General features: G+C 50.6%; 1 protein-coding gene across 1 annotated transcript in view; it reads right to left on the bottom strand.

Annotated features, from left to right (window-relative positions):
- The window catches only part of LOC140468579 (calsequestrin-1-like), a 348864-nt gene that overhangs the window by 285402 nt on the left and 44044 nt on the right, over positions 1–19418 (bottom strand). Inside the window, exons 2-3 of the mRNA XM_072564668.1 lie at positions 10577–10661; positions 8777–8877 (exon numbers count right to left, since the gene is read on the bottom strand). Of these exons, the coding sequence (XP_072420769.1) occupies positions 8777–8877; positions 10577–10661 (186 nt within the window). The remainder of the gene's footprint in view (positions 1–8776; positions 8878–10576; positions 10662–19418) is intronic.

The following is a 19418-nucleotide window of genomic DNA, read 5'->3' as shown; positions in this document are numbered from 1 at the left end:
TGTGAGAGAGAGAGGGAGAGAGAGAGAGCGAGGAGATGAGAGAGAGAGAGAGAGAGAGGAAGTGTGAAAGAGAGAGGGAGAGAGAGAGAGAGGGAGAGAGAGAGAGGAGGTGTGAGAGAGGAGAGAGAGAGAGAGAGTGAGAGGAGGTGTGAGAGAGAGAGGAGAGAGAGGAGGTGAGAGAGGGAGAGAGAGAGAGAGGAGGTGTGAGAGAGAGAGAGGGAGAGAGAGAGAGCAGGTGTGAGAGAGAGAGGGAGAGGGAGAGAGAGAGGGAGAGAGAGAGAGAGGAGGTGTGTGTGATAGAGAGAGAGGGAGAGAGAGAGAGAGGAGGTGTGAGAGAGAGAGGGAGAGAGAGATTAGGTGTGAGAGAGAGAGGGGGAGAGAGAGAGGAGGTGTGAGAGACAGAGGGAGAGAGAGAGAGAGAGAGAGAGAGGAGGTGTGAGAGACAGAGGGAGAGAGAGGAGGTGTGAGAGTGAGAGAGTGGAATGAAAAGGTGGAGAAGGTGTGAGAGAGGGAGATTGAGAGTGAGAGAGAGGGTGTGTGAGAGAGGGGGGAGAGGGTGAGAGTGAGAGAGAGTGTGAGAGTGTGTGAGAGAGAGAGTGATAGGCAGAGAGGGAGAGAGATAAACTGACTAGATGTCTAAATCTTCAGACAAGTCACACACACAGAGAGAGAGAGACAGAGAGAGAGAGAGAGACACACAGAGACGGAGTGTCTGTGTATGTGTAAGAGAGAGAGAGAGAGAGAGGAGGTATGAGAGACAGAGGGAGAGAGTCAGAGAGAGAGAGAGAGAGAGAGACAGAGACAGAGACGGAGTGTCTGTGTATGTGTAAGAGAGAGAGAGAGAGAGAGAGGAGGTATGAGAGACAGAGGGAGAGAGAGAGAGAGAGAGAGAGAGAGAGAGAGACAGAGACGGAGTGTCTGTGTGTAAGAGAGAGAGAGGGAGCTAAACTGAGCTGACCTGTCTGAACGGTTTGGGATTGGTGAGTACTTGGCAGCATGGCTAAACTGGCTAAAAGATTGGAAACAGAGCATTGGTCTCGATGGACACATTTCACAGGCTGGAGGGGAATTGCAGGTGGTGTTCCCCAACAAATCAGAGTTGGGATCCTTGCCTCCTTGGTTTTATACAAACAATTTGGGGAACGCGTGCTGAGGGCAAGATCTCTAAATTTGCAGATGGTGCTCAGCTCGGGTAGACAGTGAGTTGTGAGCGATTTCAGAGAGACAATGACAAATTGGCCAAGTGGGCTGACAGATGACGATGCAGGGGAAGGTGGAGGAAGGCAGGTAGGCAGCTGAGACACAGAGAGACAGTACAGGCTCAATGATACAACTTTGAGGAGAGTACAGAAAGAGAGAGAGAGACCTCAGAGTTCTGACAGTGGATGGGTCTCTGAAGGTGGCCGTGGCAAATTGGAACAGTAGCTGTACAGGACATTGGTTAGGCCACTGTTGGAATATTGCGTGCAATTCTGGTCTCCTTCCTATCGGAAAGATCTTGTGAAACTTGAAAGGGGTTCAGAAAAGATTTACAAGGATGTTGCCAGGGTTGGAGGGTTTGAGCTCCAGGGAGAGGCTGAACAGGCTGGGGCTGTTTTCCCTGGAGCGTCGGAGGCTGAGGGGTGACCTTATAGAGGTTTATAAAATCATGGGGGACATGGAGAGGATAAATAGACAAAGTCTTTTCCCTGGGGTTGGGGAGTCCAGAACTAGAGGGGCATAGGTTTAGGGTGAGAGGGGAAGATATAAAAGGGACCTAAGGGGCAACTTTTTCACCCAGAGGGTGGTACGTGTATGGAATGAGCTGCCAGAGGATGTGGTGGGGGCTGGTACAATTACAGCATTTAAGAGGCATTTGGATGGGTATATGAATAGGAAGGGTTTGGGGGGATATGGGCCGGGTGCTGGCAGGTGGGGACTAGATTGGGTTGGGATATCTGGGTCAGCATGGACGGGGTTGGGCCGAAGGGTCTGTTTGCGTGCTGCACGTCTCGATGAGTCTGAAAATAATTCGACCCCTCGCCGAACCATTGGTGCGACCCCATTGTGTTTGCTTCTGAGCTCCTCAGTCAAGGAAGGACGTTGAAGGTCTGGGAGAGAGTGCGAAGGAGATTTCCCCAGAATAGTCTCAGGAAAGAAGGCGTTCAGACAAAAGGCAAGATGAGAAAGAGATTGGGCCCTACTCTCCTCAGGACAGAGAAGGTGACCGAACCGAGGCGTTCAATATGAGGAACGGTTTTGATGAGGGAAGAAGGAGATTCCGTTGCCACTCATTGGTGTGTCGGGGGGGAGGGGAAGTCACAACTTCAATATAGTCAGTTAAAAATCCCCCAACACCAGGTTATAGTCCAACAGGTTTAATTGGAAGCGCTAGCTTTCGGAGCGACGCTCGTCCTCAGGTGATTGTCGCTCCGAAAGCTAGTGCTTCCAATTAAACCTGTCGGACTATAAACCTGGTGCTGTGTGATTTTTAACTTTGTGCACACCCCCAGTCCGACACCGGCATCTCCGAAACATCAATATCGTCAGGAAGAGAGCTCAGATTGCACCGAGGAGGAACGGCCTTCCTCAGAGAGTTGTCGGGGTTGGGAATGCGCTGCGCGGGAGACCGGAGGCGAGAGGAGGTTTCGAAAGACAACCAGAGGTTACACTGACAGGAAATGGACTGAGAGGCTGCTGGGATTGGGCTGGGGACCGGCACTGGCTGGGGAAGCTCTTTCAGGGGCTGGTACACACACACACGATGGGTTGAATGGCCATCTTCTGGACTGCAAACTTCGAAGACACAAACCGACCAGACGGCCTGACAGTGGAGGGTAGTCAGGGAGAATGAGGGGTAGGAGAGATAGAGAGAGAGAGAGAGAGAGAGAGAAAGACAGAGAGAGAGAGAATGGGGAGAGATACACTGAATGCACTGTCTGAATATACTTAGGAGCCAGAGGGAGAACGGGAGTGAGAGAAAGAGAAAGAGAGAGAGAGAGAAAGAGATGAAGACACAAAGAGGGCGAGACACAGTCTGACCAGATGTGATAGGGACGGAAGAGCAGTGCTCCAAGTGTGGTCTAACTGAGGGATACAGAGACCAGAACTGTGCACGGTGCTCCGAGTGTGGTCTAGCTGAGGGATACGGAGACCAGAACTGTGCACGGTGCTCCAAGTGTGGTCTAACTGAGGGATATAGAGACCAGAACTGTGCACGGTGCTCCAAGTGTGGTCTAACTGAGGGATATAGAGACCAGAACTGTGCACGGTGCTCCAAGTGTGGTCTAACTGAGGGATACAGAGACCAGAACTGTGCACGGTGCTCCAAGTGTGGTCTAACTGAGGGATATAGAGACCAGAACTGTGCACGGTGCTCCAAGTGTGGTCTAACTGAGAGATACGGAGACCAGAACTGTGCACGGTGCTCCAAGTGTGGTCTAACTGAGGGATACGGAGACCAGAACTGTGCACGGTGCTCCAAGTGTGGTCTAACTGAGGGATACCGAGACCAGAACTGTGCATGGTGCTCCGAGTGTGGTCTAACTGAGGGATACGGAGACCAGAACTGTGCACGGTGCTCCAAGTGTGGTCTAACTGAGGGATACGGAGACCAGAACTGTGCACGGTGCTCCAAGTGTGGTCTAACTGAGGGATATAGAGACCAGAACTGTACACGGTGCTCCAAGTGTGGTCTAACTGAGGGATACAGAGACCAGAACTGTGCACGGTGCTCCAAGTGTGGTCTAACTGAGGGATAGGGAGACCAGAACTGTACACGGTGCTCCAAGTGTGGTCTAACTGAGGGGTACAGGGACCAGAACTGTGCACGGTGCTCCAAGTGTGGTCTAACTGAGGGATACGGAGACCAGAACTGTACACGGTGCTCCAAGTGTGGTCTAACTGAGGGATACCGAGACCAGAACTGTACATGGTGCTCCAAGTGTGGTCTAACTGAGGGATACGGAGACCAGAACTGTGCACGGTGCTCCAAGTGTGGTCTAACTGAGGGATACGGAGACCAGAACTGTACACGGTGCTCCAAGTGTGGTCTAACTGAGGGATACGGAGACCAGAACTGTGCACGGTGCTCCAAGTGTGGTCTAACTGAGGGATAGGGGGACCAGAACTGTGCACGGTGCTCCAAGTGTGGTCTAACTGAGGGATATAGAGACCAGAACTGTGCACGGTGCTCCAAGTGTGGTCTCACTGAGGGATACGGAGACCAGAACTGTGCACGGTGCTCCAAGTGGGGTCTAACTGAGGGATACGGAGACCAGAACTGTACACGGTGCTCCAAGTGTGGTCTAACTGAGGGATACAGAGACCAGAACTGTGCACGGTGCTCCAAGTGTGGTCTAACTGAGGGATAGGGGGACCAGAACTGTGCACGGTGCTCCAAGTGTGGTCTAACTGAGGGATACAGAGACCAGAACTGTGCACGGTGCTCCGAGTGTGGTCTAACTGAGGGATACAGAGACCAGAACTGTGCACGGTGCTCCAAGTGTGGTCTAACTGAGGGATACAGAGACCAGAACTGTGCACGGTGCTCCGAGTGTGGTCTAACTGAGGGATACGGAGACCAGAACTGTGCACGGTGCCCCAAGTGTGGTCTAACTGAGGGATACGGAGACCAGAACTGTGCACGGTGCTCCAAGTGTGGTCTAACTGAGGGATACAGAGACCAGAACTGTGCACGGTGCTCCAAGTGTGGTCTAACTGAGGGATACAGGGACCAGAACTGTACACGGTGCTCCAAGTGTGGTCTAACTGAGGGATACGGAGACCAGAACTGTGCACGGTGCTCCAAGTGTGGTCTAACTGAGGGATACAGAGACCAGAACTGTACACGGTGCTCCAAGTGTGGTCTGACTGAGGGATATAGAGACCAGAACTGTGCACGGTGCTCCAAGTGTGGTCTAACTGAGGGATACGTGGACCAGAACTGTGCACGGTGCTCCAAGTGTGGTGTCACTGAGGGAGACAGAGACCAGAACTGTGCACGGTGCTCCAAGTGTGGTCTAACTGAGGGATACAGAGACCAGAACTGTGCACGGTGCTCCGAGTGTGGTCTAACTGAGGGATATAGAGACCAGAACTGTGCACGGTGCTCCAAGTGTGGTCTAACTGAGGGATATAGAGACCAGAACTGTGCACGGTGCTCCGAGTGTGGTCTAACTGAGGGATATAGAGACCAGAACTGTACACGGTGCTCCGAGTGTGGTCTAACTGAGGGATACGGAGACCAGAACTGTGCACGGTGCTCCAAGTGTGGTCTAACTGAGGGATACGGAGACCAGAACTGTGCACGGTGCTCCAAGTGTGGTCTAACTGAGGGATACGGAGACCAGAACTGTGCACGGTGCTCCAAGTGTGGTCTAACTGAGGGATACAGGGACCAGAACTGTGCACGGTGCTCCAAGTGGGGTCTAACTGAGGGATACAGAGACCAGAACTGTGCACGGTGCTCCAAGTGTGGTCTAACTGAGGGATACGGAGACCAGAACTGTGCACGGTGCTCCGAGTGTGGTCTGACTGAGGGATACAGAGACCAGAACTGTGCACGGTGCTCCAAGTGTGGTCTAACTGAGGGATATAGAGACCAGAACTGTGCACGGTGCTCCTCTTGTGGTCTAACTGAGGGATACGGAGACCAGAACTGTACACGGTGCTCCAAGTGTGGTCTAACTGAGGGATATAGAGACCAGAACTGTGCACGGTGCTCCAAGTGTGGTCTAACTGAGGGATACAGAGACCAGAACTGTACACGGTGCTCCGAGTGTGGTCTAACTGAGGGATACGGAGACCAGAACTGTGCACGGTGCTCCGAGTGTGGTCTAACTGAGGAATATAGAGACCAGAACTGTGCACGGTGCTCCAAGTGTGGTCTAACTGAGGGATACAGAGACCAGAACTGTACACGGTGCTCCGAGTGTGGTCTAACTGAGGGATACAGAGACCAGAACTGTACACGGTACTCCGAGTGTGGTCTAACTGAGGGATACGGAGACCAGAACTGTGCACGGTGCTCCAAGTGTGGTCTAACTGAGGGATACGGAGACCAGAACTGTACACGGTGCTCCAAGTGTGGTCTAACTGAGGGATACGGAGACCAGAACTGTGCACGGTGCTCCAAGTGTGGTCTAACTGAGGGATACGGAGACCAGAACTGTACACGGTGCTCCAAGTGTGGTCTAACTGAGGGATATAGAGACCAGAACTGTGCACGGTGCTCCAAGTGTGGTCTAACTGAGGGATACGGAGACCAGAACTGTACACGGTGCTCCAAGTGTGGTCTAACTGAGGGATACGGGGACCAGAACTGTGCACGGTGCTCCAAGTGTGGTCTAACTGAGGGAGACGGAGACCAGAACTGTGTACGGTGCTCCGAGTGTGGTCTAACTGAGGGATACGGAGACCAGAACTGTACACGGTGCTCCAAGTGTGGTCTAACTGAGGGATACGGGGACCAGAACTGTGCACGGTGCTCCAAGTGTGGTCTAACTGAGGGATACGGAGACCAGAACTGTGCACGGTGCTCCAAGTGTGGTCTAACTGAGGGATACAGAGACCAGAACTGTGCACGGTGCTCCAAGTGTGGTCTAACTGAGGGATACAGAGACCAGAACTGTGCACGGTGCTCCAAGTGTGGTCTAACTGAGGGATATAGAGACCAGAACTGTGCACGGTGCTCCAAGTGTGGTCTAACTGAGGGATACGGAGACCAGAACTGTACACGGTGCTCCAAGTGTGGTCTAACTGAGGGATACGGGGACCAGAACTGTGCACGGTGCTCCAAGTGTGGTCTAACTGAGGGATACGGAGACCAGAACTGTGTACGGTGCTCCGAGTGTGGTCTAACTGAGGGATACGGAGACCAGAACTGTACACGGTGCTCCAAGTGTGGTCTAACTGAGGGATACGGGGATCAGAACTGTACACGGTGCTCCAAGTGTGGTCTAACTGAGCGATACGGAGACCAGAACTGTGTACGGTGCTCCGAGTGTGGTCTAACTGAGGGATACGGAGACCAGAACTGTACACGGTGCTCCAAGTGTGGTCTAACTGAGGGATACGGGGACCAGAACTGTGCACGGTGCTCCAAGTGTGGTCTAACTGAGGGATACGGAGACCAGAACTGTGCACGGTGCTCCAAGTGTGGTCTAACTGAGGGATACAGAGACCAGAACTGTGCACGGTGCTCCAAGTGTGGTCTAACTGAGGGATATAGAGACCAGAACTGTGCACGGTGCTCCAAGTGTGGTCTAACTGAGGGATACGGAGACCAGAACTGTACACGGTGCTCCAAGTGTGGTCTAACTGAGGGATACGGGGACCAGAACTGTGCACGGTGCTCCAAGTGTGGTCTAACTGAGGGATACGGAGACCAGAACTGTGTACGGTGCTCCAAGTGTGGTCTAACGGAGGGATACAGAGACCAGAACTGTACACGGTGCTCCAAGTGTGGTCTAACTGAGGGATACAGGGACCAGAACTGTGCACGGTGCTCCAAGTGTGGTCTATCTGAGGGATACGGAGACCAGAACTGTGCACGGTGCTCCAAGTGTGGTCTAACTGAGGGATACGGAGACCAGAACTGTACACGGTGCTCCGAGTGTGGTCTAACTGAGGGATACGGAGACCAGAACTGTACACGGTGCTCCAAGTGTGGTCTAACTGAGGGATACGGGGATCAGAACTGTACACGGTGCTCCAAGTGTGGTCTAACTGAGCGATACGGAGACCAGAACTGTGCACGGTGCTCCAAGTGTGGTCTAACTGAGGGATACGGAGACCAGAACTGTACACGGTGCTCCGAGTGTGGTCTAACTGAGGGATACAGAGACCAGAACTGTGCACGGTGCTCCAAGTGTGGTCTAACTGAGGGATACGGAGACCAGAACTGTACACGGTGCTCCAAGTGTGGTCTAACTGAGGGATACGGAGACCAGAACTGTGCACGGTGCTCCAAGTGTGGTCTAACTGAGGGATACGGGGATCAGAACTGTACACGGTGCTCCAAGTGTGGTCTAACTGAGCGATACGGAGACCAGAACTGTGCACGGTGCTCCAAGTGTGGTCTAACTGAGGGATACGGAGACCAGAACTGTACACGGTGCTCCGAGTGTGGTCTAACTGAGGGATACGGAGACCAGAACTGTGCACGGTGCTCCAAGTGTGGTCTAACTGAGGGATACGGAGACCAGAACTGTACACGGTGCTCCAAGTGTGGTCTAACTGAGGGATACGGAGACCAGAACTGTACACGGTGCTCCAAGTGTGGTCTAACTGAGGGATACGGAGACCAGAACTGTACACGGTGCTCCAAGTGGGGTCTAACTGAGGGATACAGAGACCAGAACTGTACACGGTGCTCCAAGTGTGGTCTAACTGAGGGATACGGAGACCAGAACTGTGCACGGTGCTCCAAGTGTGGTCTAACTGAGGGATACAGAGACCGGAACTGTGCACGGTGCTCCGAGTGTGGTCTAACTGAGGGAGACGGAGAAGGTGTTTGTGGGTGTGGGGCCAGTGAAGCTGGGGCTGCTTTGTCCCTGGATGGGGTCGAGTTTCTTGAGTGTTGTTGGAGCAGCCCCCATCGAGGGGCAAGTGGGGAGTCTTCCCTCCCCCTCCTGACTTGGGCCTTGTAGATGGTGGGACAGGGTTTGGGGGCGGGAGGTCAGGAGGGGAGTTACTCAGAGCAGTATCGGTGATGCCTGACCCTCTCACAGTCTCCCCTCCCTCCCTGCCACCTCGGTTTCACCCTCCCTCCAGGAGCCAAGGGGGTTTCACTCACGTCTAACAGGAACTCCACGATGGTGTCGGCCGCCAACTCTCCATCGTACTCGATGACATTGTCCTCCTTAAAGACGTAGATACTGCCTTCCTCGGATAAACCTGGAACAGCACAGCGCAGAGGGCAGGTGAGTGAGGGAGGGAGGGAGGGAGGGAGGGAAGGAAGGAGCAGCTCCCTCCCTCCCTCGCACAGCCATGGACTCCCCCCTCTCCCTCACTCGTCACACCCTCCTGTTATACTCAGAGAGAGAAGGCCGCAGGGTGCTGCTCTTCCTCAGAGCATGCCATTCTGCCCGTCTACCTCCGCTGGCTACTATCCCTCTGGAGCTGCTCTCTTTACAGCCTCTGCGGTGACAGCTCGAAGAGCCCTCACCTTCCCCCATAGGGTCAACTCCTCAGCCCTCAGCACTCCTCAACTCGCCTCCCTCACTCGCACTCCCCCTCACCGCCTTCCCTCCCTCACTCCCTCCTCTCCCACTCCCTCCCCTCCCTCACTCGCACTCCCCCTCACCGCCTTCCCTCCCTCACTCCCTCCCCTCCCTCACTCACACTCCCCCTCACCGCCTTCCCTCCCTCACTCCCTCCTCTCCCACTCCCTCCCCTCCTTCACTCGCACTCCCCCTCACAGCCTTCCCTCCCTCACTCCCTCCCCTCCCTCACTCACACTCCCCCTCACCACCTTCCCTCCCTCTCTCCCTCCACTCCCACTCCCTCCCTCCCCTCCCTCACTCACACTCCCCCTCACAGCCTTCCCTCCCACACTCACTCCTCTCCCACTCCCTCCCCTCCCTCACTCGCACTCCCCCTCACCGCCTTCCCTCCCTCACTCCCTCCTCTCCCACTCCCTCCCCTCCCTCACTCACACTGCCCCTCACAGCCTTCCCTCCCTCACTCCCTCCTCTCCCACTCCCTCCCCTCCCTCACTCGCACTCCCCCTCACCGCCTTCCCTCCCTCTCTCCCTCCACTCCCTCACTCGCAATCTCCCTCACAGCCTTCCCTCCCTCACTCCCTCCTCTCCCACTCCCTCCCCTCCCTCACTCACACTCCCCTCACTGCCTTCCCTCCCTCACTCACTCCTCTCCCACTTCCTCCCCTCCCTCACTCACACTCCCCCTCACCACCTTCCCTCCCTCTCTCCCTCCTCTCCCACTCCCTCCCCTCCCTCGTTCGCACTCCCCCTCACCACCTTCCCTCCCTCCTCTCCCACTCCCTCCCCTCCCTCACTCACACTCCCCTCACCGCCTTCCCTCCCTCTCTCCCTCCTCTCCCACTCCCTCCCCTCCCTCGTTCGCACTCCCCCTCACCACCTTCCCTCCCTCCTCCCACACTCCCTCCCCTCCCTCACTCACACTCCCCTCACCGCCTTCCCTCCCTCACTCACTCCTCTCCCACTCCCTCCCCTCCCTCACTCACACTCCCCCTCACCACCTTCCCTCCCTCCTCTCCACTCCCTCCCCTCCCTCACTCACACTCCCCTCACCGCCTTCCCTCCCTCACTCACTCCTCTCCCACTCCCTCCCCTCCCTCACTCACACTCCCCTCACCGCCTTCCCTCCCTCACTCACTCCTCTCCCACTCCCTCCCCTCCCTCACTCACACTCCCCCTCACCACATTCCCTCCCTCCTCTCCACTCCCTCCCCTCCCTCACACACACTCCCCCTCGCAGCCTTTCCTCCTTCCCTCCCTCCCTCCCTCCCCTCCCACTCCCTCACTCCCTCCCTCCCCTCCCACTCCCTCCCTCCCTTCCCTCGAACTCTGTCCCTCCTTCCCTCCTGCTGTGAGTTGCCTCAGGGACTCACCGAGTTTCTTAGCGACAGCTTCGTCCTCCTCTGCATCGACTAATCCGAAGCCGATATTCTCCTCCTCAAGTACTTGTGCTGCAAGCTGTGGGGAATGAGGGACCGAGGGATGGAGGGAGAGACCGGGAGGGGGAGAGACAGACGGACAGAATGATGTTCACCATCACAGGTCTCCAAACCCTGCTGCTCCTCCCTGAGCTCAATATCAACCCAACACGGAGCTAACACAGAGCTAACACGGAGACAACACGGAGCTAACATGGAGCTAACATGGAGACAACACGGATATAACACGGAGACAACACGGAGACAACACGGAGACAACATGGAGACAACATGGATATAACACGGAGACAACACGGAGACAACATGGAGACAACATGGATATAACACGGAGATAACACGGAGACAACACGGAGACAACATGGATGTAATACAGAGATAACACGGAGACAACAGGGATATAACACGGAGACAACACGGATGTAATACGGAGATAACACAGAGATAACGTGGAGATAACATGGAGACAACACGGAGACAACACGGATATAACATGGCGACAACACGGAGATAACATGGAGACAACACGGATGTAATACGGAGATAACATGGAGATAATATGGAGACAACACGGAGGCAACGTGGATATAACACAGCGACAACACGGAGACAACACGGATATAACATGGATATAACACGGAGACAACACGGAGACAACACGGATACAACACGGAGATAACATGGAGATAACACGGAGGCAACACGGATATAACACGGATATAACACGGTGACAACACGGAGGCAACACGGATATAACATGGAGATAACACGGAGACAACACGGATATAAAAAGGAGACAACATGGATATAACACGGAGACAACACAGAGACAACACGGATATAACACGGAGATAACACAGAGATAACACGGATATAACACGGAGGCAACACGGAGGCAACACGGATATAACACGGAGACAACGCGGATATAACACAGAGAGAACACGGAGACAACACAGAGATAACACGGATATAAGACGGAGTCAACACGGAGACAGCACGGATATAACACGGAGATAACATGGAGACAACACGGAGTTAACATGGAGACAACACGGATATGACACGGAGATAACACGGAGACAACAAGGATATAACATGGAGATAACATGGATATAACACGGAGACAACACGGAGCTAACACAGAAACAACACGGATATAACAAGGAGATAACACAGAGACAACACGGATATAACATGGAGGCAACACAGATATAACACGGAGACAACACAGATATAACACGGATATAACACGGAGACAACACGGTGATAACATGGATATAACACGGAGACAACACGGAGACAACACGGAGACAACATGGATGTAATACAGAGATAACACGGAGACAACAGGGATATAACACGGAGACAACACGGAGAGAACACGGATGTAATATGGAGATAACACAGAGATAACGTGGAGATAACATGGAGACAACACGGAGACAACGTGGATATAACACAGCGACAACACGGAGACAACACGGATATAACATGGAGACAACACGGAGACAACACGGATATAACACGGAGATAACACGGAGACAACACGGAGACAACATGGATGTAATACAGAGATAACACGGAGACAACAGGGATATAACACGGAGACAACACGGAGACAACACGGATGTAATACGGAGATAACACAGAGATAACATGGAGACAACACGAAGACAGCACGGATATAACATGGCGACAACACGGAGATAACATGGAGACAACACGGATGTAATACGGAGATAACATGGAGATAACATGGAGATAACATGGAGACAACACGGAGACAACGTGGATATAACACAGCGACAACACGGAGACAACACGGATATAACATGGAGATAAAACGGAGACAACACGGATATAAAAATGAGACAACACGGAGACAACACGGAGACAACACGGAGACAACACGGAGATAACATGGAGATAACACGGAGGCAACACGGAGGCAACACGGATATAACACGGTGACAACACAGAGGCAACACGGATATAACATGGAGATAACACGGAGACAACACGGATATAAAAAGGAGACAACATGGATATAACACGGAGACAACACGGAGACAACACAGAGACAACACGGATATAACACGGAGATAACACAGAGATAACACAGAGATAACACGGATATAACATGGAGGCAACACGGATATAACACGGAGACAACGCGGATATAACACAGAGAGAACACGGAGACAACACGGAGATAACACGGATATAAGACGGAGTCAACACGGAGACAGCACGGATATAACACGGAGATAACATGGAGACAACACGGAGTTAACACGGAGACAACACGGATATGACACGGAGATAACACGGAGACGACAAGGATATAACATGGAGACAACATGGATATAACACGGAGACAACACGGAGCTAACACAGAAACAACACGGATATAACAAGGAGATAACACAGAGACAACACGGATATAACATGGAGGCAACACAGATATAACACGGAGACAACACAGATATAACACGGATATAACACGGAGACAACACGGTGATAACATGGATATAACATGGAGACAACACGGATATAACACAGAGACAACATGGAGACAACACGGAGACAACATGGAGATAACATGGATATAACATGGATATAAGACGGAGACAACATGGAGACAACATGGATATAACACGGAGACAACACGGAGCTAACACAGAAACAACACGGATATAACAAGGAGATAACACGGAGACAACACGGAGACAACACGGAGACAACATGGAGACAACACAGAGACAACACATAAACAACACAGAGACAACACGGAGACAACACGGATATAACACGGAGATAACATGGATATAACACGGAGACAACATGGATATAACACGGAGGTAACATGGATATAACACGGAGATAACACGGAGATAACACGGAGACAACACGGAGACAACACAGAGAAAACACGGAGACAACATGGATATAACACGGAGATAACATGGATATAACACGGATATAACACGGAGATAACACGGAGACAACACGGAGACAACATGGATGTAATACAGAGATAACACGGAGACAACAGGGATATAACACGGAGACAACACGGATGTAATACGGAGATAACACAGAGATAACACAGAGATAACGTGGAGATAACATGGAGACAACACGGAGACAACACGGATATAACATGGCGACAACACGGAGATAACATGGAGACAACACGGATGTAATACGGAGATAACATGGAGATAATATGGAGACAACACGGAGGCAACGTGGATATAACACAGCGACAACACGGAGACAACACGGATATAACATGGAGATAACACGGAGACAACACGGATATAAAAAGGAGACAACATGGATATAACACGGAGACAACACGGAGACAACACGGACACAACACGGAGATAACATGGAGATAACACGGAGGCAACACGGAGGCAACACGGATATAACACGGATATAACACGGTGACAACACGGAGGCAACACGGATATAACATGGAGATAACACGGAGACAACACGGATATAAAAAGGAGACAACATGGATATAACACGGAGACAACACAGAGACAACACGGATATAACATGGAGATAACACAGAGATAACACGGATATAACACGGAGGCAACACGGAGGCAACACGGATATAACACGGAGACAACGCGGATATAACACAGAGAGAACACGGAGACAACACGGAGACAACACGGAGATAACACGGATATAAGACGGAGTCAAAACGGAGACAGCACGGATATAACACGGAGATAACATGGAGACAACACGGAGTTAACATGGAGACAACACGGATATGACACGGAGATAACACGGAGACAACAAGGATATAACATGGAGACAACATGGATATAACACGGAGACAACACGGAGCTAACACAGAAACAACACGGATATAACAAGGAGATAACACAGAGACAACACGGATATAACATGGAGGCAACACAGATATAACACGGAGACAACACAGATATAACACGGATATAACACGGAGACAACACGGTGATAACATGGATATAACACGGAGACAACACGGATATAACACAGAGACAACACGGAGACAACACGGAGACAACATGGAGATAACATGGATATAACATGGATATAAGACGGAGACAACATGGAGACAACATGGATATAACACGGAGACAACACGGAGCTAACACAGAAACAACACGGATATAACAAGGAGATAACACGGAGACAACACGGAGACAACATGGAGACAACACAGAGACAACACATAAACAACACAGAGACAACACGGAGACAACACGGATATAACACGGAGATAACATGGATATAACACGGAGACAACATGGATATAACACGGAGGTAACATGGATATAACACGGAGATAACACGGAGATAACACGGAGACAACACGGAGACAACACAGAGAAAACACGGAGACAACATGGATATAACACGGAGATAACATGGATATAACACGGATATAACACGGAGACAATATGGAGACAACACATAAACAACACAGAGACAACACGGAGACAACACGGATATAACACGGAGATAACATGGATATAACACGGAGACAACATGGATATAACACGGAGACAACACGGAGCTAACACAGAAACAACACGGATATAACAAGGAGATAACACGGAGACAACACGGAAAAAACATGGAGGCAACACAGATATAACATGGAGACAACACAGATATAACACGGATATAACACGGAGACAACATGGAGACAACACAGAGACAACACATAAACAACACAGAGACAACACGGAGACAACACGGATATAACATGGAGATAACATGGATATAACACGGAGACAACATGGATATAACACGGAGGTAACACGGACATAACACGGAGATAACACGGATATAACACGGAGATAACATGGAGATAACATGGAGATAACACGGAGACAACACGGAGACAACACAGAGAAAACACGGAGACAACACGGAGATAACACGGATATAAGACGGAGTCAAAACGGAGACAGCACGGATATAACACGGAGATAACATGGAGACAACACGGAGTTAACACGGAGACAACACGGATATGACACGGAGATAACACGGAGACGACAAGGATATAACATGGAGACAACATGGATATAACACGGAGACAACACGGAGCTAACACAGAAACAACACGGATATAACAAGGAGATAACACAGAGACAACACGGATATAACATGGAGGCAACACAGATATAACACGGAGACAACACAGATATAACACGGATATAACACGGAGACAACACGGTGATAACATGGATATAACACGGAGACAACACGGATATAACACAGAGACAACATGGAGACAATACGGAGACAACATGGAGATAACATGGATATAACATGGATATAAGACGGAGACAACATGGAGACAACATGGATATAACACGGAGACAACACGGAGCTAACACAGAAACAACACGGATATAACAAGGAGATAACACGGAGACAACACGGAGACAACATGGAGACAACACAGAGACAACACATAAACAACACAGAGACAACACGGAGACAACACGGATATAACACGGAGATAACATGGATATAACACGGAGATAACATGGATATAACACGGAGAAAACATGGATATAACACGGAGGTAACATGGATATAACACGGAGATAACACGGAGATAACACGGAGACAACACGGAGACAACACAGAGAAAACACGGAGACAACATGGATATAACACGGAGATAACATGGATATAACACGGATATAACACGGAGACAACATGGAGACAACACAGAGACAACACAGAAACAACACGGATATAACAAGGAGATAACACGGAGACAACACGGAAAAAACATGGAGGCAACACAGATATAACACGGAGACAACACAGATATAACACGGATATAACACGGAGACAACATGGAGACAACACAGAGACAACACATAAACAACACAGAGACAACACGGAGACAACACGGATATAACACGGAGATAACATGGATATAACACGGAGACAACATGGATATAACACGGAGGTAACACGGACATAACACGGAGATAACACGGATATAACACGGAGATAACATGGATATAACACGGAGACAACATGGATATAACACGGAGATAACATGGATATAACACGGATATAACACGGAGATAACACGGAGACAACACAGAGAAAACACGGAGACAACATGGATATAACACGGAGATAACATGGATATAACACGGAGATAACATGGATATAACACGGAGACAACACAGAGACAACATGGAGACAACACAGAGACAACACGGATATAACACGGAGATAACACGGAGACAACACGGAGGCAACATGGAGACAACAGGGATGTAACACGGAGACAACATGGAGACAACACTGAGACAACACGGAGATAACACGGATATAACACGGAGACAACACGGATATAACACGGAGACAACATGGAGACAACATGGAGACAACACGGATACAACATGGAGACAACACGGATATAACACGGATATAACACGGATACAACACGGAGCCAACATGGAGACAACAGGGATATAACACGGAGACATGGAGACAACACTGAGACAACACGGAAACAACACGGATATAACACGGAGACAACATGGAGAGAACACGGATATAATACGGAGATAACACGTAGGCCACACTAATATAACATGGAGACAACATGGAGACAACATGGAGACAACACGGAGCCAACACGGAGACAACATGGAGACAACACGGAGACAACACGGAGACAAGACGGAGACAACGTGGAGATGACACGGAGACAACACAGAGACAATGCAGAGACAACACAGAGATAACACGGAGACCACACAGAGACAACATGAAGATAACTCAGAGACAACATGGATATAACACGGAGACAACATAGAGATAACACAGAGACAACACGGAGGCAACACGGATATAACACGGATATAACACGGAGGCAACACAGATAAAACACGGAGACAACACGGAGATAACACGGTGATAACATGGGGACAACACGGATATTACACAGAGGCAACACGGAGACAACATGGAGATAACACGGTGATAACTCGGATATAACATGGAGACAACATGGATATAACACAGAGACAACATGGAGATAACACACGCACAACACGGAGGCAACAAGGATATAACACGGAGACAACACGGAGATAACATGGTGATAACACAGAGACAACACGGATATAACACAGAGGCAACACGGATATAACACAGATATACCACGGAGACAACACAGAGATAATATGGAGGCGACACGGATATAACACGGAGACAACACGGAGACAACATGGAGATAACACGGGGATAACACGGAGATGACACGGAGATTACACAGAAGCAACATGGAGATAATGTACACACGGACACACACACGCACCGACACACACACACTCACATACTCACTCTCTCTCACACACCCACACACTCACACACGCACACTCACTCACACACACACGCTCACACATGCACACACACACTCACTCTCTCACACACAGTCACACACTCACTCTCACACACACACTCAAACACAGACACACACACTCTCTAACACACTCTCTAATACACACACACACACACACACACACACTCACACAGACGCACACACAAAACACGCCCACACAAACACACAAACACTCTCACACACACACTCAGACACGCACATGGACATACACACACACACACACATTCAGACACACACACAGACACACACACAGACACACACTCATTCTCTCTCACACACACACACTCATTCTCTCTCACACACACTCACACACAGACACACACTCACTCTGTCACACACACACTCACTCACATATACACACACACACACAAACTCACACTCTCTCTCTCTCGCACACACTCACACAAACACACATACACACTCACTCTCTCACACACGCACACACGGCAAGCACACACACTCACACATACCCAGACATACACACAGATATACACATATACACAGACACACAGGCATGCACACACACTCACGCCCTCGCATACACACAAACTCACACACACAGTGACACATACACACTCTCACCTACACACACACCTCACCCTCACCCTATCTCACACCTCACACACACACACCCACACAGTGACACATACACACTCTCACCTACACACACACCTCACCCTAACCCTATCTCACACCTCACACACACACACTCACACAGTGACACATACACACTCTCACCTACACACACACCTCACCCTAACCCTATCACACACCTCACACACACTCACACAGTGACACATACACACTCTCACCGACACACACACCCCACCCTAACCCTATCACACATCTCACACACACACTCACACAGTGACACATACACACTCTCACCTACACACACACCTCACTCTAACTCTATCTCACACCTCACACACACACTCACACACACACAGTGACACATACACACTCTCACCTACACACACACCTCACCCTAACCCTATCACACATCTCACACACACACTCACACAGTGACACATACACACTCTCACCTACACACACACCTCACCCTAACCCTATCACACACCTCACACACACTCACACAGTGACACATACACACTCTCACCTACACACACACCTCACCCTAACCCTATCACACACCTCACACACACTCACACAGTGACACATACACACTCTCACCTACACACACACCTCACTCTAACCCTATCTCACACCTCACACACACTCACACAGTGACACATACACACTCTCACCTACACACACACCTCACCCTAACCCTATCACACACCTCACACACACAGT

This window comes from Chiloscyllium punctatum, chromosome 47, assembly GCF_047496795.1.
Source record: "Chiloscyllium punctatum isolate Juve2018m chromosome 47, sChiPun1.3, whole genome shotgun sequence".
Taxonomy (NCBI): domain Eukaryota; kingdom Metazoa; phylum Chordata; class Chondrichthyes; order Orectolobiformes; family Hemiscylliidae; genus Chiloscyllium; species Chiloscyllium punctatum.
The sequence above is the reverse complement of the archived record's forward strand: the minus strand, read 5'-3'. Positions and strand labels throughout refer to the sequence as shown.